This window comes from Ursus americanus, chromosome 12 (genome assembly GCF_024610735.1).
Source record: "Ursus americanus isolate L20-20 chromosome 12, mUrsAme1.1.p, whole genome shotgun sequence".
In the NCBI taxonomy this organism is placed as follows: Eukaryota; Metazoa; Chordata; class Mammalia; order Carnivora; family Ursidae; genus Ursus; species Ursus americanus.
In genome coordinates, this window is record NC_142138.1 from 11,042,196 (window position 1) to 11,067,303 (window position 25,108).

A 25,108-nucleotide genomic window follows, 5' to 3' on the forward strand; every position below is an offset into this window, starting at 1 on the left:
GACTAAGAGCATGACGCAGCCTAGAGGACACAGGTAAGACACCTGCACTGCCAGTATTTTACTTGCCCCTGGCTTTTCTCAAAGAACATTAGCAAAATTTTTGGTGCAAATAAGGTCTACTGTTTCGTTCGGTGATTCTGTATTATCAGCAATCATTTCAGCCGTCTTCCTCCAGCCATCAGCTCAGGGGACTCTCACCACGGCCTCATAAGGCTTTGAGATCCAGACAAAACTGGCCCCAACACACAAGCTGGCTGGTCTGCTTCCTTTCCCAGCCAGCCAGAACTCTGCAATTCAACAAGTTGCCTTCTTTGCCTTGGCTTCCAGGAAGCTCCAAGAAAATACAGTGTTCAATCACAATAACTAAATGAGCTTAGGTTTTTCATGTATCTATGTCCTTTTCTCTCATCTATGTTAGTTCAACTATTATAGATCTTTTATTGTGAATGTCCATGAATCCTTAATGGAAACCAAGAATTCAATGATAAAGGGGAAAAATGAACCAGTATAGGAAGGAATAGACTAGAACACTACAAAAGGATTTTCCGGTGTTTCCTCTGCCTAACCCTCTTCACAGAGGATGAAACTGGAGCCCAGAGAAAGGAAGGGGTGAGGCGAGGCATGGACCGTACTTCAAGTACCTCCAGCCTCTGCAGGCTCGGCTTCTGGGCTGACTTATCCACCAGGCATGCAGGCACGGTGGCTAGAGTCCACAGTATTTTCAGGGACTCATGAAAATGTTTTAATTTAAAATCGGAAGAAAAAAAGGAACTTCTAGGTCAAAGAAAATGTTTTAATACATAATATGAATGTGTCTTTATGCCAGTGCGGTCATAAAATATAATTTTTAGTATTTTTATGGAGGAAGAAGCCGAAGCCAGAAGTGTTAGGGTCGGTGAATGCCATGATGAGGCCCCGTTCACTTCACCACCTCACCAGTGAGTACAGGAAGCTCCTACTTCTCACTCGCCCAGCTTCCTAGCGGCCCAGGCCTCATCCGTGCTTCTCTGTCTGACAGGATCCAGTGGGAAGGTTTTCACGAATATTCCAGGGGGAAGTGGGGCCTTGCCAGGTGAATCTAATTTATACCCTTCAGTAACCACCTCAGACAGCTCTTGAAAGGCTGTGGGAGGGGGATCTCCTGGCTGATTTCACCAACCAGCTGTCAGGACAAACCTTCCTGGGTTCACAATGTGGAGACAATTAAAGGCTGGCGTTTTGAAGGCACGAGCTGAGAACTTCCTGACAGAGGTGTTGACTGCAGGCGGCAGACCCTCTGTTTCTCAGGCCTCAGGACCACACCTCGTCTTCCCCCAGCCCCTGGGCTGGGCTCACTGTGGGGGCAGCAGCCGCAGAGCTGGCCTGAGAAATGCCATCATTGCCCTGCACAACCTGACAGAAATCAAAGGAGAGCAGCATGCCCTGGACAGGGTTGCTGACCCGCTGTGGGACCCTGGGCAGGGCTGCTGACTTGCTGTGTGACCCTGGGTAGGGCTGCTGACCTCTGTGCGACCATGGGCAGGGTTGCTGACCTCCTGTGGGACCCCTGGCATGGCTGCTGACCTGCTGTGGGATCCTGGGCAGGGCTGCTGACCCGCTGTGTGACCCTGGGCAGGGCTGCTGACCTGCTGTGCGACCCTGGGTATGATGGTGGGCCTGTTGTGTGACCCTCTGCTGGCCACCCTGCCTGTCCAGGCCCCAGGGTCCTCACTGTGAAGACGGGGCAATGTTCCCAAAGACATGAAGCTGTTCTGAGGATGACATGGGGTGAAGAGCCATAAGCAACTCCACTCAGATAAGACAGGATTATCTTCCTACCAAGTGGATAAGGAAACCAAGACCAGAATAAGGAAATAACTTGCCCAGCCAAGGTCATGGCAAATAAGGCATCAGGCAACACCTTGGACATGGAACCTGGATTCCAGGAGCCTTGAGGGCAGCGTCTAGATCTTCCGAAGGAGCGGTTACACCTGCAGGCTTACTTGGATTCAAGTCTCGACTCCAACTCTTATTGGCTATGGGACCTCCCCACATTCCCTCTTCTGCCCCAGTGTATGCCGTCATGAGCCACAAAGCCCTTCCATTCTGACCTGGTTTCTTCACCCTTTCTCACGGCTGAAGCTCCAGGCAGCTGTCCCCAAACCGCCCCCTTCCTCTGATGCCTGCGGATCTCCCCTAAGCTGTGAGGTCAGCCATCTTCTTGCATGCAGAAGCCATGAAAGTGGGACATGAGGACTGGGCTCATGATGCTGATTCCTGATACAGCAGCACCTCCCCACCACACAGCACAGGTGAGCTGGAAAGATCGGCTCCAAATTCACGAAAAAGCCCAGATTCCATACGACCGCTTTTGAGGAGACACAGTAACTAACTGACTTTCCTCATCAGGGTCCTCTGGGGCGAGCTCAATGAAAACAAGGAGTAATCAACTCATGCTCGATCACAGAAAATTGTGTGGACACAGGGGGTATCCGGGAGCAGTGGGAGGAGGCCAGGGTGTGGTATCCTAGCACTTAACTTCCTTGAGCCTCAGTCTGCTCATCCATAAAATGGGGCAGTAACGCCAACATCAAAAATTCACTGAGAAAACAAGAAGGGCTTAATCTGGTACCAGGAGGAGAGCACATTCCTAACAAATACCACTTTGCTTCCTGCCTCACGCCTTAAGGTAGCTGCTTTTGGGTGGTTTAGTCATTTCCCTTGCTGCCTTCATGTCTGAGGAGAGGCCCACGTGGACGAAGGTGGGGCTGGGACAAAAGCATGTGGGGCAGAGGGGAAGACCCAAGCAAAGAGCCTGAGGTGGGAATGAACTTGGCACTTTGGGAAAACAGCCAAGAGCCAGGTGGGTGGAACAGAGCAACAGAGGGGTGTGGGAGGAGCTGAGACCAGAAGACTCACCGGGGGCCCCACGCCTGCCCCCTCCTTGTCCGCCATCTCCTTCCTCCTCCCGAGGCCCTGCCAAGAATGTGGAAAGATGAAGATGGGGGTCTAAAAGTCTTGAGTTCAAAGGCTTGTTGGAATCCTGGAGTCTAAACCTTCCATTTTATAGATGAGGAAACTGAGGGCCCAAAGGGGTCTGGTGACTTTTCCAGAGCCACAGGCAGACTGAGTGCAGACCTGGGGAGGGAACCGAGCTCTGAACTCCTGGGCCATGCTGTCTCTACCTGTACTGCCCAAATCAGGGTCTTGAGTCCTAAGAGCTTTGAACTAAGTCAAGTCCTCATCACATAGATGGAGAAATTGAGATCCCAAGGCCAGGTGGCTTTGCGTGCATGCAGAAAGGAGGGACAGAGGCAAGCGGGGAAGTGCACGCCTGTGGGCTTCTGCACAAGCCAGGCTTCTCAGGCCTAACGCCCACAGTGGACAATCACTGTGCTTTTCCAATGCACGTAGCAGTGTGGGGTTTGAAACGCACTGCCGGTTAGAGTCTCCCTGGAGCCTGCTGGGCAGTGCTTCCTGAACCAGACCCTGCCAGCAGGGACAGCGCTACTGACACACGTGGGCTGCACAAGCCACAAGCCATCCCCCACTGGGTGACCTCTAGTGGGTCATCAGGTTCCCATCTGTCGAAGAGTGCTGCAAGACTTGGGAACAGCAGCAGATGAGATTTCCCGGGAAGGTTCTTCCTTGGCGTACAGATCAACACACGGGCCTGTGCTCTTTCAGGATAGGGGAGGCAGCGACGGTACAGATGGAGACAACGCATCCACACCCTCAACATGGGGCCTAGCACCTAGTAGGTCCTCAACAGGTGGTGCCTCTGTAGAGTGGGAAGGGCACTGGGCTGGGAGGCCAGGAGCTGGGCTTTCCTTCCTTTGCTCTGTGATCTTCAATGAGCCAAATCCTCTCTAAGGGCCTGTCTCCCCATAGGCAAACAGCAAAAGGACAAACGGGCCTTCGGATTTATGGCCTCAGTGAGCCCCCTCCTCTGGTCCTGGATGCCTGCGGAGAAGGAATGGGAGCGGGCAGTAGGGGCTGGGAGGGGAGGAGGAGCTCGGGGAGTATCTGAGGGACAGCACACTGATTTCTCTTCCCGGAGCCAACACTCTTGTCTTCTAACTGCTGTTGTAGTCACTGGCAACCAAATCTGGTCTGAAATGACCCCATAGGTCAAAATGACCCCAAAAACTTGGGCTCAGGAGATTCTGGGAAGCAGAGACTCATGGTTAAAGTGGGGTACAAAGGCAACCGTGTGCTGTGGGAAGATCACGGAGCAGGGAGCCAAGGACATGAGGAGGAGTCGCAGAAGGGACACCTGGCCAGCTAGCAGCAGCTCGTGATTTCAGTGACCTCACTATGAAACAGGGGTCCTGCCACCGCCCTGTGCATTCCCCCAGCACAGGACCCACCCATCAAAACTCTGCATCCCAGGGCCCTGCCTAGGCTCCCGAAAGGTGCAAATGTTATTTTCAGTTCCAAAACCCTATGCTTTTCTGCTCTGATAAAACAGAGAGGCTGTGGATGTTTCCTCTGTTGAATAGACACTCACTGGGTGCTTGCCTTGCTCCCGGCCCAGCAGAGACTTCCAGGTGTTGCCCTGTGAAATGCAGTCCTGCAGAGACCCCAGCGCCACTGTCCCAGCGGCAAGAAAGGCACAGCCCAGTCCTGCCTCGCATGCCTGCCCTCTCAGGCTCGTGCCCCTGGGTGGCAGACTTGCCCGGGGGGCCGGGGGCATGTGGAGGGCAGGCGCGGGCTGAACTCCTCCAGGCAGCCACCTCCTTGCTATTTGGAAATGGCCACTTGCAAAGCCACAGAGTCCCAGCGATGGGCTCCCATTTTATCACTCCCCACGTCAGAAGAATGCACGGCGAGGAGGCAGTGCGGCACCAGTCATGCCGTAATCACTTACAGACCACGGAGGCCCCGTCCTGGCAGCGGGGGAAGATTTATTGTGGGGATGGACGCAAAACAAAGAACAGTTGTGCAAACTTTACAGAGCCACATTATGGGAAATGCCTTTCCCGTTTCCCACTGGTAAATGTGCCGGACGCCGTTTCCAAAGGGGGTTGAGCTCGGTTACCCAACCTTGCGGACACAGTGCCCCAGCGTGGCTTGCTGGGCCGAGCTGCCTGGCCCGTGGTGCCCAGGCCCTGGCTGACGGCCAAGCCCTGCTGGCCCAGGTCCTGGCTGGGGGGTGGCTCTGGTGGACCTGGGGGCGAAGGCTACTTCCTGGGCCTCTGTGTCCTCATCTGTGCTGTCACTCCCCACCCCCGACAACTACATACCACCACATGCCCAGTGTTCTCTGTGTTAACACTCACTGCGTCACGCTCCTGCCAGAACCCTCCTGCCAGAACCACTCCTTCCACTTCCCTCAGCGCAGAGACCAAGCTCCTTATACTGAACTTGTAGGCCCTTTCAGGTCCAATTCCAACTACCATTTCTGCTCCCGGCCCCACGTAGGTAACACGCTCCAAGCACTAGAAGACCCCTATGCTTCCCACAAGGGTCAAGACGGTCACAGCTCAAAATTTTGCCACACTTCGTTCTCTTTCCCTGAAAAGCCTTTCCTTGCGATCTACACCTGGAAAGCTCCTACTCACCCTTCAAAGCCCAGCTCTCCTGACATCCTGGGGAAGTTAATTCCCTTGCCACCAGACCATTCCTCACTTGACATGGCACCTCATGCTTCTAGCACCAAACCTGGCGCAGTGTGGGTGTCAATAAAGCCGTCGAAAAGTTGGCAGGGGTGAGGAGAGAGGCAGTTCGATGAGCAGCAGGCTCTCTCCCGATGGAGGAGCACAGGTAAGGACTCCTGAGCATCCCTGGGCCTTGGCGCATCCAAGGTGACTGAGGCCGTAGCGGTCATGTGACCGTCAGCCGCCGAACAGCTGAGGACAGGCCGCAGCGGTCCAAGCGAGGCGCTGAAAGTCAGCTCCGCTAACCCGTCTGCCAGCCACGGAGACGGGGCCTATTAATGCTCAGTCACGAAGTTTACCGTTTCCAGGATGCTCTTCTCAGAAGACATGGTCTGGACACTTTCTGAGAGTCACTGTTGATTTTATCTGACTTTCTCACTCTAATAAGAGAATCATTTCAATTCCATTTACATTAAATTAAAAAGCTTTTTTCCCCTCTTTTATTATTTTAAATTCAATTCAGACGGTTGTGTTTTTTTATCCTTAATTTTTTTCATATTCCATAAAGCAGTGCTGAGTTCACAAAACTTGGCCAGCGTTCCTCCCGCACCCTCAAGTTTGGTGCTCCTAGGATGCTAGACCTTGCGTTTGATGACTCAAAAAAAAAAAAAAAAAAAAAAAAAGAACAAGGGCTCCTGTTTTCAAGCGCCAAGTATTTGCCAGGCATGAGGTAAGTGCTCTATATGCATGATCTCATTTAATCTCACAACTGTCTCCCTTTTACACACACAGGAAACTGAGGCTCCCAGAGGCCACTGACTTGTTTGAGGTCTCAGGGCTGGTTAGGCATCCCCCTTGGCTCATGGATTCCTGACTCAGAATTTAAATAAGACAGAAGGGGGTGGACAGGGATGGAGATGAAGTAGGGGTGGGGGTGGGGAAGTGGATGGGATGGTGGGGGGGGGGGAAGGCGGCAGTGGGGAGGGCGGGCTGTGGAGCAGGGAGGGAGGAGGCCCGGGAGCGCTACAGGTTAGGGGTTGTGTTTGGGGAGCGTGTGGCTACCACACTACATGCCTGATGACAGGAGCATGCCTGTGAGGGTGAGCGTGTCCTCTGAGGCCTGGCTGCGAGCCGGCGCACTGGACTGGGAGTCAGGAACTCAGCTTGCTTCCTCCTGCAGGGCACTGTGGGGTTTGGAGAGCATGGCCCGGCTGCCCCTCACAGAGGCTCTTCTGGGGCAAGCATCACAGCTGTCATTTTACAGACGTGACGACGACGGAGACTGGGGAGTGAAGTGACTTGCCCGAGGCCGCAGAGCTCGAGTGAGCCTCCACTCCCCCTGTCTCCAGGTCCTCTCCCCTTCCCCTAGGCAAGTCATTTCCACCTGGGGCCTCACGTTCTCCCCCTGTACAGAGCTCTGATCTCATCACAAGGCCAGAGCTTCCAGGAAGCCTCTCCTTATGAAGTCCCCTGAGTCTCATTTTGTAAAAACTAGAGGAGAGGAAAGCATTCCACTTTAAGCCAAGCTCTGTGGAGCTGGAACCTTGGGTTCAAGAGGGAAAAAGCATCTAGCATCTGTTGGGCCCCCAATGAACACCGAGTGCTAGACATTCGCCCACTTCCCAGCTCAGGAAACCGAGGCTCGGCTCTGTGAGGTGACCTGTCCAAAGTCACAGAGACAGTCCATAACCAAGCTGGGACTTACACCAGCCTTTTCTGCTCCTTTGGGGATGTTCATGACAGCACGGCTACTCTCCATTTCAGATTCTCCCTTTTCTCTTTTCCTAACGCCAATTGCCCCAAACAGAGCCATCCGTTGTGCACTGACTGTGTGCCAGGCACCGCATAAGCACCTCACATACGGCGTGTCGTGGAAGCTTCCCACAGGTAAGAACACGGGGCCTTACCGAAGTCAAGTTACTCACACGATCACGGGCTGACAGGGAGCAAAGCCAGCTTTCAAGTTCAGGCTTTCCTGCAGAAAAACTTTAAGCACCAGATTAGAGGGTGGACATGCCCATCTTTAGGGTCCTGCCAATCTTGTGACTTCACGGGAACCCATGCAACCTTGGGGTGCGAGGGTCAGATCGCCACTAGGGCAGAGCCTCTGTACCAGAGGGCAGGCTCAGCTCTTCTGCCTCCAAGGCCAGGCCAGACATCAAAGGGCATGCGGTCCCCAAGACACTTGGCCACACCAGGAAACACTGTTATATATGGGGCAGCATGTGTGGGAGGAGAGCAGGAGGTAGGGGATGAGGGGGGTGAGGGAGGGGACATTGGACTGGGTTATGAATAATGGTTAGGAGTTTGCTCGGCTGGGAAAAGCATTCCAGGCAGAGGGACTAGCAAAAGCCAAGGCCCAAATGAGTAAAAGGAGCTGGAATGTGCAGACTCTCTAGAAATTTGGGAGCAGAGGAAGCCTCAGGGCTGGGAGAAATAAAGCAGGCATCCCACGGCTACCTTTAACTTGCTGGGTGACACTGGGCCACTGATGCACCCTCTCTGGGCTTCGGCTTCCCTATGTGATAATAAGCAGACACAAGAACTGACATGATCCCAGGAGGGACCCCAGTCGGGGTCATTGAAAAGGGCATACCTGCATGCCAACTTCAAAGCTGCCTTTGTCCGGAAAAGTTTTCCTACCCAGACCCTTCCCACCTTAGAACGAGGAGATGAGGCTCAGGCCCCATTTCTGAAGTGGGTGGACTTGGCACCTAAGCTGATTGGACCAGCTTGACCTCTCTCTGCTCATCTACAGCAGGAGTTTCAAGGGCAGGGGTTTTAAAACATGCTTCATTTTGTAGCTTTTTATCTCACTGGAAAACCCAGCCTCCGGAAAGGAAGCTTATCTCCGGGTGACTTATTTATTGTAAAGAAGGCGGAATGTCTCACTCCTCATCCTGCAAGTGCCCTTTCCTCCAAGACAGCACAGAGGACTCATCATATCAGCAGGGCAGGGGACTTGCAACAGGCTCTCAAGGGGATGGGGGACTTGCGTGGGAAAACCGTTAAATGCAAATGTCTATTGGTTTCTCTGCTTAACAAGGGTTCCTCTGGGCCCAAGCTGGCTTTGATTCCCTTCCGTGACCCCACAGTCTACGAGGGCCTGGCACACAGGAGGTGCTCAGTGACAGCTTGCTGGAATGAGTTTCGAATCCGGGTATTTTCTTGATAGTATAAGCAGACTGCTGGTTTTCTGCCTGGGAAGTGGCTTAGGGCCACAATCAGCACATAATCTCGGGAGTCACGCTGAGACCTGGGTTCAAATTTGACCCTATGACGCACCTGAGGCCTGAACTTGGGCATGAACTGGACTACCCTTTCCCCATCTGTAAAATGGGGACAATGATTCCAGTCTCCAGGAATTATACCTCCAGTCTGAGGAGGGCATGTGTGGAAGCTCTACAGAAGCTGAAAAAGGCCCAACAATGTTCTAGCCCCCTTGACTGACTTAGACAATGCAGCCAGACCTCAAATCCTCAGCTCCTGACCTCCCTCCCTCATCCAGCAATAAAAGTGTAAGATTCAAAGGTAGTTGGTATCCTTCCCATGGTGCCAGAAATCTCACATCACGTTATCTTTGTCTCGGGACCCCCAGCACCCAGCATGAGGCCCAGCACGCAGGGGAGCCTGTCTTTCAGGTGAGGCAAGTGGGTCTGGGGAGGACGACTCTTCCCTCGTCTGAGGTCACTTTCCCACAGCCCAACCTTTCCCAACTTCCGGTTACCAGCCCCTCCAGGAATCTCCCTGTGCACTGCAGCTGCCCTATGTGCTGTGGGATCCTGGGCCCCTCGCTGTCCTCTCAGGGTCTGTCTTCCCTGTCTCTGCTCTGTACATGGTGAAGATGGACTTGATAGCCCCACCGGCTCACACATTTCGGGCTCTAGGAAAATTCCCAACAATGAGTTGGAGATGTTGACATGAGTCAGGGGTGTCTGCTGGCCCAGAAACATGACCAACCTACAGGGCTAGTCTCAGGATGTGGAGTGGGGGAGGAGCAGATGCTCAGGGACCCACCCACTGTGGTTTGAGAAGCACCAAAGACGACTGTGCTAAGGAAGAGGCTGAACAAAGGCAGGCGGGTGGAAGTTCCGCGTGGCCCATGGAATGGTCCAGGCAGCTGAGCCAGGAGACCCGGAGGAAACCATTTCATCTGTGAACAACGACCTCTTCTAAAAAATGGGAATGATGATTCATGTTGTACATCACACACCTCCGAATGTATTTGCTCTCTTCTCCCGAGGACTTTCCATAAGATAGGATCTCAGACCCCGAGTCAAGTTTTTCTCTGACTTCCCACTCACAGCCCGGCACACAGGTGGGCAAGTCTGACGGGTGGCTGTGCCCTGCCACTTGGCAGACTGCGGGACCTTGCGGGACCTTGGGATCTGATTTAGCCTCTCGGGGCCTCAGAGTTTTGACTAGTGCTTTTTTGAAGATGGACTGGAACACAGATAGCACTGGGGCCAGGGTATTAGGATCTCTGAGTCTCGACAAAGAGCAGTTCCTTCTGCCTCCCGGTGTTCTGAGTTCCTTGGCTGATTACAGCCCATCAATTATGCTCAGCTTTCGGTGGGATGTATTTCCCTGGTCTCGGGCCCAATGGCACTGGGGACAGACTGGCAAACAGGGGAGAGGGGCGTAAGAGATGGGGATCAGGGTTCAGAGCACGGGCAGCTGCCAGAGGAACCCAGGCAGGACGTAAGCCCGGCCTCGAGGCCTGTGAGGGCAGGGACCAGAGCCTCCTCCCTACACCTCTGCCCCAGTTCCCCCTTCTAGCTCTGTCACCCTGAGCAGACCCTGTCCGGCACGGAGCAGGTGCTCCGTATGCTGGCAGATAGCTGACAAGGTCACAGGCTTGGGTGACAGCCCGGCCCACCTCAGCCACCAGTTGATGTGACAGAGCATGATGGGGGATGCACCGCCCTAGGTCATCTCTTTAAACCCTAATGACAACAACACTTAAAAGGCAGGTACTATTATTGTCTCATTTTACAACTGAGTGTGCTACGGTTCCGAAAGGCTCAGTCACCTGCCTGAGGTCACACAGCTGCTACGTGGCAGGCCCAGGCGGGGACCCGGGTCTGTGTAACTCCAGACCTGGGCTTTTCACCTGTCTGCACACACTTCCCACACTGCACTCTCAGTTTCGGGGAAGCTCTTCACAAAGGCGGGGATTGTTGCTATTATTACCGTTGTTCTCTAAAACCCAAGGTTATGAAAGGTTTTCCTTTTTCACTCTGCCTCTCTTTCTCTTGATGTACAGAAAAGCAAACTACACAGCCTGCTAATTTCTGCAGTCTCAGACAATCAGAATTCCAACTGTCTGGGAGAGCCAACCTAAGAAAGCAAGAAATTAATTTTTTCAAAGTTAACGTCTTGGAGGCGTCGCGGCAGTATTTGGCTTGGACGTATCCTCGCTCTCCTAATGCAGATGAAACCCCACATTTAATAAGACTAAGACAACTCGGACAACATAAGAAACATAACAGGATATTGCAAAGAGATTAGGGAGCTTCCTCTGGATGGCGTGGACGGGCCGCGGCGAGGGCAGAGCGGGGCCGGACGGCGCGGTCTAGCCCGGGGGCCCCCACGAGCCGAGGCCCGATTCCGGGGCTGCCCTGAGCGTGGAGAACCGGGGGAAGGGGGCGGCCGGCTGCTCGCCGCGCCTCCCGGCCCGCCTGGTGCGTGAGCGAAGGCTCCGCGGGCTAAATGTAAACCAGCTGCTGGGCCCGGAGTGTTACAGTTGGACGGGGCGGGGAAGGCTTACCTCATGAAAGAACTGTGCACACGGCTGCTGGAAAGATAATAAAAGGATTAACTGCTATTTTAGTGGGCCATTTACTCTTCAATCAAAGTGTCTCATCTATTTCCTGTTCTCCCGAGGATCCGGGTCCAAAATTCCTTTGTCTATTACAGCACATGGTAGCAGAGGCCTGTCATGAGAAATTAATAATTTTACAGGGAAGGGAGATTTTATTTATTTGGGTGCGGGCTGGGGCCTGCCCCTTCCCCTGGGTCACCTACTGCGCCAGCATTGCAGGAAGGGGGCGCGCTCCCATGGCGGGCGGGGAGGAGCTCGGAGGTCTCTGCCCCCACTCCAGATGGTGGCACCCAGCAGGGCTGGGCCCAGGAGCCCAGAGAACAATGAGTGTAACAGACCGTCTACACAAACTAAGCATCACAGTTTAGAAAGCTGTGGGTTCAGGATTCACTCTAATGGTTACTAGCTCTGCAACCTCAGGCAAGTGACGTCTGTCGTTGTTACTCTGCTGACGATGACGATGACTAGCCTCTACTACTGTTGTTGTTACTGTTTGCCCCTAACTGACTGTGTGACCGGGGCAAATGACACAATCTGAGCCTCAGTTTCCTCATCTGTAAAATGGGGGTGCATAGTATCTACCCCCTAGAGTTGTGATGAGGCCCACATGGAATTATCGCTTAGAATGGCTCCTGGGGCGCCTGGGGGGGGGCTCAGTCGTTTAAGCTTCCAACTCTCGATTTCGGCGGCTCAGGTCATCATCTCTGGGTGGTGAGATCAGGCCTCATGTTGGGCTCCGTGCTGAGCATAGAGCCTGCTTCAGATTCTCTCTCACTCTCCCTCTGCTACCCCTACCCCATCAAGAATGGCTCCTGCATGTGGTCAACACTGAGAAGCTGCTTGCTAGTATTATCACCGTAAGCCTGAGCCCCTCAGGAGGCAAGATAAAGTGTTCTCATAGTAGCAGATAAAAGGTCGGCTGGACTCCACTGAACCCTTGTTTCTTCGTCTGTAAAACCTTGGTTCTACAGGACTTTTGTAAAGATTAAATGCAACTGTGGGTGAGTACAGACACGGCTTGAACATCACCTCCTCCATGAAGCCCTTCTGGGCCTCCCGTCCCTGGGCCTATATAAACTCCATCCAGAATCTGTCCACACCCATCTCCCACCCCTCATTGACTGTGGGTGCAGGCAGGAGAAGACCTTGGCGAGTCCAGGTCTGGGTGCCCAGAGCCAGGCACGAGCCAGGTGTGAGCCAGTGTTCTGTGGCGTCTGCCGAATCAAGTGAGATCCTGGCAGGCCCAGGAGAAAGAACTGTAGAGAGAGATCTAGGCCAGATTATCTCCAGAGTCCCTGCGGTCCCCACGGGTACTACGGCATGCTGTAATTCCACAGGATGCCCTGGTGGGCGAAGGCCGCTGCCCACACTGTGCCAGGGCATGGGCCTCCACACCAGCCCCCCGTGGACACCAGGAGGATCCCCCACAGGAGAGGAGACGAGAAGGACTGCTGCTTAGCAGCTGTCAGTGCCAGCGTCTCACAGGGAGACAGGGCCCTCTGTCTTCCGGAAGTCAGCTGGTCATCTCCTTTCCGGCGGGGGCATGCCTTTCAGCAAGCCATGCGTCACAACACACCAGACAAACAGAGGCATCCCCAGGACTGGCCCAGCCACCAGCTCCTTCCAGCATGCCCTCAACCCCAAGACATGTGATGAAGTCAAATTTCTCAGCCTGCCCAGTCCAGCCTCGCCCCACAACACCAACACACCAGCCATGGGCTCCCTCCTGTTCCTGTCCTTTTGCAGGGGCTGTTCACGGCCCCTCACTTGTCTATAAAGTGACTCTTCCTCATCCTCAAGACGCAGCCCCTTTGTGCTGAGTAAGCTGTCCAGTTGCATGCCCAGACCACAGCTCCAGCAGCAGATGGGGCCCCAAGGGTGACCACCTGGTCCCAGGAGGGCATAGTTTATGTTGCCGGTCGCCAAAGCCTCCTGCCTCCCCTCTGGCCCCTACAAATACTGCCCTGGGCCTTGAACCTAATACTTCATGAAGCAGGGTCCAGAGCATCGGTGACAGCATGCGAGTGCGGGAGAACTCGACGTTGGCTAGGACACTGGCCTCGCAGACCAGACATGCTGCTCCCTCCCCTGCCTCACCAAGGCCCCAAAGGCTGAGAAGACTGAGCTGGGCCTTGGAAGACTGGGTGGCTCCTCTGGCCCTTCCACTCCCAGGCAGGTGCCTCTCTCAGTGATGTAGCTGGGCCTCAGGGGTAGGCACAGCAGCTCGCCTGAGGACAGCAGGGACAAAGACTCTGATACGGATTTCCACCACCGCGAAAGCACAATGCAGAAATGACCAGTCAGAAGGACTGGAGCCTAGGTGCCCACAGTTAGTGTGTGTGTGTGTACGTGTGGGTCCCGGAAACCTAAGGCTCAGCCCCAGCCTCGGCACTGCTGGATCTTCATAGGTTAACCCTGTCCTTACCCCAAAACCTGCCCAAGGGACCCACGGCTCCCAAGCTGGCAGCCTGTGGGGACGCGGCACTCCTCGGAGGAAGGCAAGCCTGGGGGCTGCTCCGAGGCCCAGAGAGCCTCCCTGGGAAGGCTACCTGATGAAGGCCTAGCACTGGAGGAAAGCATGTGCCCCACGACTCACGTGACCGCCGGTGGGTGAGACAGTGAGCATCTGCGTATAATAAAGAAGGCTGCCCGGGCCTGCTCTGACCACAGAGCATGTGTTGTCACCACCTGAACAAGTGTGTCTGATCACGTGGTATGCCTCGGGATGGGGGATGGGACACCTGGTGAGCGGAGGAGCCAAGGTTCGCCGTGACGGGGGCATGGACTGCCTGACCACGGCCACACCCACAGCATCGGTCCTCTCTGCCAGCCCCCAGTCGGGAGCCCCCGGGGAGGCCATCCCTAGAGCTGAGGTGGGGGCTGCTCTGCTTGGCCAGGTCGGGGCACGGCCTGGTGGCCGTGGGAACTCACCATGCACTTGTTGGGCTTCTCACCCGAGTGCACCCTCATGTGAATGAGCAGCTTGTAGCGGGCGTTGAAGGGCTTGTAGCGGCGCACGCAGCCCGCCCAGAAGCAGGTGAAGTCCTCGCCCTTGCGCTGGTCAATGTGGCTCTTCTCGATGTGCCGCACCAGCTCCTCCTGCTGCTCGTAGGCTGCACAGCAGTCCACCCACCGGCACGCCTGCCGGCCGGCCGCACCCCTGCCCACCAGGCCCAGCCCCAGGCCTCCAAGGCCCGAGCCAGGCGGCAACTGAGACACGGGGTAGGGGGGAGGCAGGCCGTGCTGGGGAGGTGGCCCAAAGAGATCCGAGAACTCGTCCGCAGGCTCCTGCTTCAGGAAGCCCGCCTTCCGGCAGGCTTCAAGCTGCAAACCGCCCTCGTGGCTCTCCGTGGTCGCAGGGCCAGGCCGGGCCCGCTTGGGAGGCCCCCCCAGGTCTCCTGGCAGAGGGGGGCTCCGGAGTCCATTGACGCAGGTGACCAGAGCGGTCTGGGAAGAGCGGATGATGGAGGGGACATCGGAGGAGGCACAGGGTGAGGAGGAGGCCGAGGAGGCGGGGGGCAGGCCCAGGAGGCAGCAGCGCTTTAGGCTGCCCTCAGGGAGGTGGGCCTCAGGCGGGGGGCCCAGGCCAGAGCTGGGTTCGCTGCCCAGAAGGTAGCAGGAAGGTGCGGGGTTAGCGAGGCCTCGGCCCGGCAGGTCCAGGTCTGTGTGCAGGCCAGTGGCTGGCGGGGCCCGGCAGTGAGCAGACAGGGGTGCGCGAGCTTCTGTCATGGCCTGGTAGTCAGGCAGGGACTCCTGCTTGATGTGCTGCGTGGCCGGAAGGCCACCATTCACATACGCGGCCTGAGGTCTAGGCGACCTGGAAGACAGGGAGCAAAGAGGCCGTGAGATGGGGGGCACTCCACAGCGGGGAGGCCCTGGCGGGGGACGGCAGAGAATCTGGGACCAAGGGATAGGAAGCCCAGAGCAGGAGCAGAGGTGGAGGGCTGGAAGCCAGAGGCTGGAGGTCTGGTCAGCAGGGAAAGAATATGGGCGCAAACGGGAGAGAGAGAAAGAGGATGGGGCTGGGGAGAGGTTCAGGAAAGGCAGAAGGTCTGAGCTCTGTTTCATCCTTTTACCAAATCTAGCCTGCCCTCTCCGGCCCCGGATGCCATCCTGTCCCGTCACTGAAGCTCCCTAGGATCTGCCCTGACCTCCGCCTGACCTTCTAGTGAGCTCTGGAGGAAGGCTGAGGCTGGCATTTGGAGGGACATCCAAGTCCAGTTTGTTTTAAATTCTGCCTACTTGTCCCTTAGATCTTTCTTAATTTTTGTAATCTTTCTTAATTTCTAGAAATGTTCATTATGTGACATTTTACCCCAAGCAATCTGTCTTTTCCACAGTGAACTTCAGTGGTTGGGAGTCTAAAACCCAAGTCATGGTGACAGGGGGCATCCTAAGAATGACTGAGGAAAAGCCCGGGGGGTGGTCCCAGGATTTCAAGCCCGGACACCGTGACTGCATGAAACACCACTCTGAGGGAGGCCGTGGGCTGGGAGGGCCGCATGGGGTAGGCAGGTGACCAGGGTTTGAGGCCAGGCTCAGCCACTCCCCGCTATACAAAGCTGGGCAAGGCACTCTGGGCCTCTCTCCTCATCCCAACACTGGAACGATTCTCCTCCTGAGGATGATGATGGTGTGATGTGTCTTCAGCACGCATGTGGTACCCGTGTTCCTAGAGAGGGCCCTTCCCAGATGTAGGACATGTAAGTGTGGGCGAAGGCACCCAGGCCTCCAGCCACCCCACAAGGTGAGGCTGAACAGAGCATCCAAGAAGCCCCTTGACTGGCTGGGCAGAGCAGAAAGCCTGCTTACATGCTCAAAGCCTAACTAGGACACTCCATGTGTCCTTGGGCCTGTCTGAGCCTCAGTTTCCTCACCTGTGAAATGAGGACTAACCCTCACTGCTTCAGAGGGTGGCTCCCAGGATCAAGAGGGATGGCAGATGCCGTGCCAGCCCTCCGGAGAGACGAGGGCAGGGTACTGGTGCCTTCATTACTGCCACATCACCGTCAGTGTTCTGGGGCTCTCTGCAGAGGGGCTGGGGGATCATCACCTGTCCCTGCTTTCCAAGTGGCCCTGCAGCCCAGCCTCCCTCTTGGCTCCCTGTAGCTGGGGCAGCCCCAGCACTACTCCAGAAAGGAGGGGAGGGGAAGGGGCAGGGGAGAAAGGCAGAGCCCAGAGGCCCTCAGGGAGCATGCGCTCCAACTCCCATGACTGCACAGACAGGAAAGGAGCCAAGAGGGCACAGGGCTTGCCCACGGCCCCGAGCAGCAGGCCGGTGACAGGGCTGGGGCCGGGAGCCAGGCTGCCCTTCTCCTGGGGGTGTGCATTTCTCCGGGGTAGACCTGAAGCGCTCCCCAGATAAAGGCTTGTGAAAAGGGCCCTTCTATTTCTCAGCTACACTTGACCATTACTCTGCCTCACCCAGCAAAGGCCTCTCTTCCCTGCCTAGAGCGCGGCCACTGGGTGGAATAGAAGGAGCGTGGACCCCAAGGTGGGCAACAAACGCACATCCCCCTTCTCCGGGCCTGGGGACGCTGGGCCACTGCCACTGGCAGAAAGCTCTGAGGAGCTTAAAGATCTGGTATGAAAGTTGTAACTTTGTGAAGCTTAAAAAAATAAATAAATAAAAGCCTAGCTATTCCTCACATGGTCGTCATCCTAGGCCTGGCGGCAGTGGGCCGCCAGGTAAACATATGTTTGGAACAAGCCTTTTAAAACCAGCATCAGGCTAAACCAGCAGCGGCAGAGAACAGCCATAGCGCCTGTGACAGAATCACCTGAATACGACAACGAGACCTCCCAGGTGCGGAGAGGGCAACTCAGGCTGTGGTGGCCCCCAGCTCCAGACGCCAGCTGGGGCAGCCCCCTGCTTGCCCTCGCTGTCCCTCTGTCCCTGGCAGGCCGGCAGTGGTTCCTGCCCCGCCCTGCAGCTGAGCCCTGCGCTCTCCAGGCGACTCCGGGCACACGTCTGGAAACTGGGAGCAGGGGTCCTTGGACAGAGCAAACAACGGCTGAGCAGGCCCGCGCCGGGCGCTGTCCCGAGGGCCGTCCCACACGCCCTACCACAGCAGAACGATGCGTGGTATCTGCTGAATGCATAACCAGACTCTTCAGGGGAGAGCTCCCCATCTGTTTCATACTTAGGAAAACTGAAGCAGCTTGCCCAGGCCCTCAGAGGCAGGCAGCGTTAGAGCAGGAATTTGAACCTCGATCTGTCTGAATCAGCAGCCCGGGATTTTCCCACAGCACTGTACTGCCAGGGGCCCCAGCTTCCTCCTCTGTAAAATGATGTAACTTGATGACCATCACGTTTCCTGGCAGCCTCGACGTTCTGAGTATCAAGGACTCCAATGTTCTTCTGTCTGTCATCCAGGACCCTGAAGGGAGCTGCTGAACTTGGGAAAACTAGTGTTCCTCCAACAGAGGCTCAAGGGGACAAGAGGATGACTCGGATCTCATGAGGCCTGTGTACCCATTGGTTCAGGGGCCCAACCCTGGGCTAAGGGCCAGAGAGGTCACCCTGCAGGCTTTTCCCTCTGTGCTAGGTGATGCTGGGGACACGAGACAGTTCACAAACCAGGTCTCTGCCCTTGAGAGGCTTCCCTTCTCATGGGGGAGATGGAGGACTAGATCTCAGGGGAACACTTAAACTCTGTTGAGGGGTGGGCAGAGTTCTGGAAGACATAAGAGACCAAGGAAGGGGGTGGGTGGGTTCTGAAGGCTGAGGCACGAAGAGGGGAATTGTGCGGCCCATTGGGCCCAAGGCCAGAAGGCCAGGGTGATGGGTGGGCGGGGGGGCCAGATCCCAGGGCACCTTCCCACACTATTGAGGGCCTGTGTACTCTGTGTTCATATCCTCATCTTACAGGTAAGGAGATGAGGCCCAGAAAGGGTCAGCATCTTGCCCAAGGTCACCCAGAAAGTCAGTGATGGAGCTGGGCCTCAAACTGGATGTAATGATACATTCTACTGACCACAGTGGTGGTGGGTAGTCATTTTTAGCACAGAAATGACAAAATCAGGGTATTGCTGAAGTTACTTGAAACTCTCGCCACTTGCTGGGTGACCTCGGGCTAGTTTTGTTGCCTCTCTGCCTCAGTCTCCCCACCTCTGGCAGATGGGAGTTGAGCGAGTTAATAACATGAGAAGTGCCTGGCCTCGTGTGTGGCATATAGCAAGCACTCCAGGATTGTCGCTTATTAGGGGTGACGATTAAATGAGAGATGTGCACAAGCCGCAGGTCCTTGCAAAGTGGGAGCAATTTTTATTAGTACTAGAAAGCTGGGCTGGAGGTAAGGAGGCTCCAGGAACCCAGGCAGTGGATCAGGGGGCTAGAGGTCGGGGGAGGCAGCAAGGAGAGGAGTCCCCAACACAAGGCAATCCAGTGGGAAGGAGAAGGGACAGGATCTGACTGGGTGTGAGACATGGGCTGGAGCCCTCTTCTGCTTTGGGACAATGTGGGAGTGTCACAGTGCCAGACCAGCAGCAGAAATGCAGATGGGCGTGCAGTTCTAGGTACAGGCTCTTTTAGGCTCTAAATTGTCCAAATGACACTCAAAATGACAAATATTTCTGATCATCTGTATCAAAAAAAAAAAAAAAAGAACTACCCTATGACTCAGCAATTGCACTACTTGGTGTTTATCCAAAGGATACAAACATAGTGATCTGAAGGGGCACCTGCACCCCAATGTTTATAGCAGCAGTGTCCATAGTAGCCAAAGTAGGGAAGGTGACCAGATGGCCATCGACTGATGAATGGGTAAAGAAGATGTGGTATATACATACAATGGAATATTACTCAGCCATCAAAAAGAATGAAATCTTGCCACTTGCAACAACATGGATTGAACCAGAGGGTACTATGCTAAGTGAAATAAGTCAATCAGAGAAAAACAAACACCATCTGATTTCACTCATATGTGGAATTTATCAGTTTAAGATAAAAACAGAGAGGGAGACAAACCATAAGAGACTCTTAACTCCAGGAAACAAACTGGGGATTGCTGGAGGATAGATGGGTGGGAGGATGGGGTAACTGGGTGATGGGCATTAAGGAGGGCACTGGATGGAATGAGCACGGGGAGTTACTTGCAACTGACGAATCACTAAATTTTGCCTCTGAAACTAAATAATACACTATGTGTTAATTAAACTGAATTTAAATAATAAATAAATAAATAAACAAATAAATAAATAAATACAAACCTATTTGCTTTAGCTGTCCCCAGGTTAGCATAACTTCTCCCCTGAGATAGAAAGAATTTCCCTGGAGGAATCAAGTGCTGCTGGGGGAACCTGAGTGAATAGTCAAGCACATAAATATACTGGACTGGCACTGAACAACGTACAGCTCGAAGTCGAAAAGATGGCCGTCCCTTGTTACACACTGAGTTGCGTCCCTCCAAAATTTGTAGTTTGAAATGCTAACCCCCAGGGGCATGGTCTTTGGAGATAGGGCCTTCAGGAGGTAATGGAGGTTAAATGAGGTTGTACGGGTGAGGCCCTAATGCAGTATGATTGGTATCCTTATAAGATGAAGAGCTTGCAAACAGTGGAAAGGCTGTGGACACCACAGGAAGGTGGTGTAAGCCAAGGAGAGAGGCCTGAGGAGAGACCAAACCTGAGGACACCATGATCTCGGACTTCCAGCCTCTGTGAGAAAATACATTTCTGTTGCTTTAGCGAGCCGGGCTGTGGTGTTTTTGTGAAGGCAGCGCACGCAGACTAATACACTCCCGTCAGTCAGAAGCCTCACTCCTATCGCTGGAGGCCACAGGGATTCTACATTCTCAAAGGAAAACGGCTCTGTGTGGGAAGAATCAGCATCCTGCTCTGTAGTCCTCTCTCTCACCTGACGCTCTCACTGGGAAGTAAGCTCTATTGGGGAGATCTCTGCTTCCTTTGCCAAGGCTTCTCCAGTACCCCGCAGTGCCTGGCACACAGTAGACACTTAATAAATGACTGATAAAGGAAGGAACTGCGAACAGGTGACCGGGCCAGTTTTTAGAACCTCTGGTCTGTGAAGCAGGCCTCAGCCAGCATGCCCAGGCAGTGAGGTGCAGGCCCGGGGGCCGAGCTGGGGGCACAGAGGCATGCCTGTGGTGGACCTCTGCCTGTCAGCAAACCAGAGGGCACAGAGTCACAGCTAGGACCCCAGGAGAGCCACAGGAGGCAGATTCCTGCCTGACACACACTCCAACAGAACATCTCTCCACAAGTGGACATCACTGGAAATGTGCAGGCATTGAATGAGGGTCCCCTGGCAGGGCTCTGTGAGGTATGGCTTCCTAGGGCAGGAGATGGCCCTCAGTGGAAGAACCCCTCTCCATGCTCTCAGTAGTCCAGGGTTTGACACTACAATGTGTATGACCCCTGAGCTGGGTTTTCCTTCCCCATCCCACCCCTGAATCTTCCTTTTCTGAAATTACTGATTCTCTGTGAAAAGCCACCTCAGCTTCTGCAATGGGAAACATACCTCAATAAAACCATCTCTGTCTCTCATGAGGCACTGCAGTGTGGGGGGTTCAAGGCCTAGACCAGGCAGCCATCATTGTGCTAGTGGCCTCTGGCTGGTCCCTGGTCCTCAAGTGCCTCAGTTTCCCTATGTATCCCACAACCAGGCAGACCAGGTGAGGTCCAGAGGCCATTTGTCCTTGGCCTTCAGAAGTGTCCACAGAAGGCAGCTGATGGGAGAGGACGGAGCACATACCTGCTAGGGTGAGGGAAATGCAGGAGCCTCTCGCAGGCAGGGGGCTGGCCCCGGGGCGGTGGGGTGCCCGCAGGGAGAAAAAGGCCCTGGCGGCAGGTGGGGCCGGGGCCCTCCGCGAGGTCCAGGTCCAGCAGGCTCTTCTCCGAGCCTGGGGTGCAGTGGCCGTAGCTCCCGTTCACTATGCAAAGAAAGACAGAAGAGGAGAGAACGTGAGTGGGGACAGCCCGCAGGGGGGGCGGGGAGAGGGCAGTCGTCAGGGTACAGTGCGGGACACAGCAGCCTCGAGCCCACGCTCGCTGAACCCCTGCTGCACTCGTGGCACCGAGATCCCTTATTTAATTGCCGTGACCACCAGCGGGATCAGGGGCAAAATCCCCCCACACTCAGATGCGGGTGCCGAGCTCCCGTGGTTGAACGACCGTTACCCGAACACCGAGCGCTCACGACGGACCGACACCCTCGCAGGGGCAGGAAACACTGGCGAACCAGGCGGCCAAGCTCCTGCCTCTTGGAGCTTTCCGTCTACGACCCTCGTGTTGGTCACCGGACACTCATGTGACGAGGCTCACGACACGTGCTGGGGCCGCGCCGCTCAGCGGGCCGGGCCGCGGCAGGTCACGGAGCAGGTGCTCATTAAACACCCTCCGCCCTTGTTCTGACCACAGCTCAGTCTGCGTTATTCCCCGGACCGCGCGGCGCCACAGAAATGCGGCACACGGCTACTCACACCTCCGTGTTCTCCACGGTTCTCTGACAGCCCAACTATCGCAGGCCCTGCCTTGCCCAGTGACGGGCTTCTCATGAAGACCATGGAGGGAGAAGATGTGAATGAAAACCCCGAGGACATCTGTATAGAGTGTAAACGCTGGGCGCAGTGGTGATAAGCTACTTGCCCTCTCTGGGCTCCCGTGTTCTCTTCCACCGCGTGAGGCGGGTTAATCTGGACGCTAACTTCTCAGGCTTTCTGTCCTGTCAGCGATAAGAGAAGCACCTTCGCTGAGCAGGGCGTGCAGGCGCCGCGTGCGGCGGGGGGTCCACGCCACTGTCTCCTCGGAGGGGGCGCACCGTCCCTGGGGACAGCAGGCAGCGGCGCGGGGAGCGTACGGCACCTGCCTGAGATCACCGCCCATGAGAATCTGGCCTGATCTCGGCCTTAGGTCTGTCAGACCCAAACCCCAATTCTGGATGGCTCTGTAACAAAAAGGGGACTCTTGGACAAAACCCCGACCCCATCCTCAAGGAATCCATCTCACGCAGCCCTAACTGTCGCTCAACCCAAAGCAGGCCCTGCCGCCCAGGAGGCTGGACGCTCAGGGCTAACTCGCCGTGTGCCCTCAGCTCTGACAGCACCGGGCATCCGCCTACCGAGGCCAGGACAGTTTGCAGAGGGGAACGCCACCCTCCCAAGGCCCCAGGGCAGGGGAGGGGCTCCGAGGAGCCTCTGCGTTCCCAGGCACAGGCGAGCCTGCTCCAGATGGCGCGATGAAGATTCGCTCAGAAGGCCCCTCACCTTCCCAGGCCGAGCCCTGGGCTCATTCCTGCTGCAAGGAACGCTCACGCCCGCTGGCTCTGTCTGCTGCTGGGCCAGCCCCTCACAAGCTTATTTTTTAATAACTTGGTTGTTTTTTAATTAAAAAGAAATCCCTGGTAACAAATGTGAATGGCCTGAGTTAATGAGAGCAGGCTGCTGCTCGTTTAGCTCCGTCTCTGCTTGGCGGTCTCTCCCTGTTCCAAATCGTTTCTGCATGAGATTTTATTGTCCCATTGAGGCAAACCCTGGGCCTGGGCCTCAGAAAACTGTGGATAATTTTATGACCATTAATAGCATTTGGAGCAAAGAGAGTGTAATCATCACATGGGGCTGTTCTGCCAGGGTCTTTCTCCCAGAATCGCTGGGTTGGGGAGGTGGTTCTGAACATCTTTCAAAAACCCACCAGACCCACCGGGGGCCTCTGGGTTACTTACGCCCCCCTTCACTTAAGGAGGATATGTGGAGCGAGGGAAGGTGGGCCCCCAGAAAGGCGCTGGGGAGCCCAGCGTTTATCAAGCCCTTCCTAGGCACCAGGCACATCGATCCTTCTAAGTGTCCATCCCTGTGCGGTGGGCCCATCCTAGCCATTTTTCAAATGAGAAAAATTGAGGGTTGGAGAGGTTAGGTGCCTCTGACCAGGCTCTGGGGTCTGTAAGAGGTGGGGCCATAGTTCAAACCTAGATCTCTCAGGCTTCAAAGCCCAGGTCCTGTCCTGCTGCGTCTCAGGCAACTGATGAACAACTGGGGATCCCCAAACAAGCAACCCCGCCTTGGGCTCCAATTAAGATCGTGTTGGGGAGCCTTTGGGGAAGTCAAAGTACAAACAACCATTACATTGACCCCTAAAGCTCAGTCTTCATGACAGCTCTGCCAGACAGGCAAACTACTCCATCTACAGACAAGCACATGAAGGCCCAGAGAGCGCTAGTGGTTACCCAAGGTCACACAGGGAGTGAGGGACAGACCTGGGATGCAAACCCATCACCTCCATGGGAAAAAAAGAGCTATCACCCAGCAAATGATTGAGGCCTGCTGACTTCTTCTCCACTGGATATAGTAAGAGGTCTTCCTACAACAAATAAACAAGCCAGCTCTCAGAGGGAAGAAAGACAGAGGCCTTCAGGTCACAGTTTGACCCTGCTTGGGGCTCCAAGCCCATTCAGGCCCTTGGCTTGTGTGATCCTTATAGTGCCCTGGATAAATCCGTCAGCTTCCCTGACTTGCACAGGGATGTGAGCCTCAGAGCTGGCAAGTGACCATCCCAGGTTGCATGGCAATTGCTCGCAAAGCCCATGCTAGACCCTTCCCTGGGCCGCCTGCTCTCTCAAAGGCTAGAAATGAAACCAGAGGCTATCACATGTGCCCCAGAGATGCTGCCACCGCTAGAAAGATGTGGGCACTGCCACCACTGCCCCCCACAGGCCCAAATCAGCCAGGAGACCTGCCACTGCCCTCCTGCCTATTGGCATCTTGCTTCTCTGTCCCCAGAGGCATCACAGGACCCACCCCTGCTCACTTTCCATTTCCGGGAAGCAAGGATGGAGTCCTTCTCTACAGAGGCAGAGGAATGAGAGGGGCACGTTCGCCCTGCTGCCCTGAGGCAGGCGGGCGCTGCCCCAGGAAGGGGCGCACCCAGCAGCCATGTCTCCCCCTGTGCTACTGGAGCCAAGAACCTGGCTTTCATGTATGTGGAGCTTCCTTGGAGAACTGGAGGATGGGGGAGTCCTATGTTCATTTTTACCAGTTAGTGAGAAATTCTGGAATGTCAGGGCTGGGACTGACTGCCCATCCATTTAGTTAATACATGAAGAAACTGAGGCTCAGAGAAGGAAAGGACCTACCTTGGTCACACAGCAAAACCCCAACAGGGACGGACTGGCACCCCCGGGACTAGGTAAGGTTTGGTTTACTTTCCTCTTGAAGTCTCTGTTTTCTCATCTATAAAATGGTGCTAATAGGTACTCAGAGGCTGTGAGGACAATCTCGTGAGATTATGGACCCAATGCCTTTGGCATGGTGCCCAGCTCACAGTAAGCACTTGAAAAGGCAGGAGGATGGTAACCATAATGATTTCTCCTAATTATCCCTGTGGGAGGCAAGGTCCTGCGTTCTATCCCCGGAAGGTTAGGTCTGAATAACCCTGAGGCCAGACTCGGAAGGACAAGTCCCCAAGGCTCAGGGGTCACTAAATGCAGGACGGGGCAGCCTGAATGAGGTCACAACCAGCAAATAAGAAGCAAATGACTCCAGTTACACACCAGAGAGTTTTGCAAATTACCGTAATGACTTGGCTATAAAGCGGTACCACATATAAGGTGACTCCCCACAAGAATTTTAATTTATGCTCAAACCTGCCAAGTCTGCGTGAGAGGAACAATGATGCATTCAGCATCTCGGGTCCAGATGCCATCTCCTTGCAGTCCCAGGAGCAGCCAGCAGCCGGGTCTAGGAAGGCCTGC

At 55.1% G+C, this 25,108-nt stretch overlaps 1 protein-coding gene across 2 annotated transcripts in view; it reads right to left on the reverse strand.

Moving 5' to 3' along the window:
* GLIS1 (GLIS family zinc finger 1) overlaps positions 1-25,108 on the reverse strand; it is a 220,219-nt gene that overhangs the window by 65,463 nt on the left and 129,648 nt on the right. For both annotated transcript variants that reach the window (XM_045799502.2, XM_045799503.2), the window contains 2 exons: positions 21,119-21,296; positions 14,335-15,220 (listed from right to left, as the gene is read on the reverse strand). In XM_045799502.2, the coding sequence (XP_045655458.1) occupies positions 14,335-15,220; positions 21,119-21,296 (1,064 nt within the window). The remainder of the gene's footprint in view (positions 1-14,334; positions 15,221-21,118; positions 21,297-25,108) is intronic.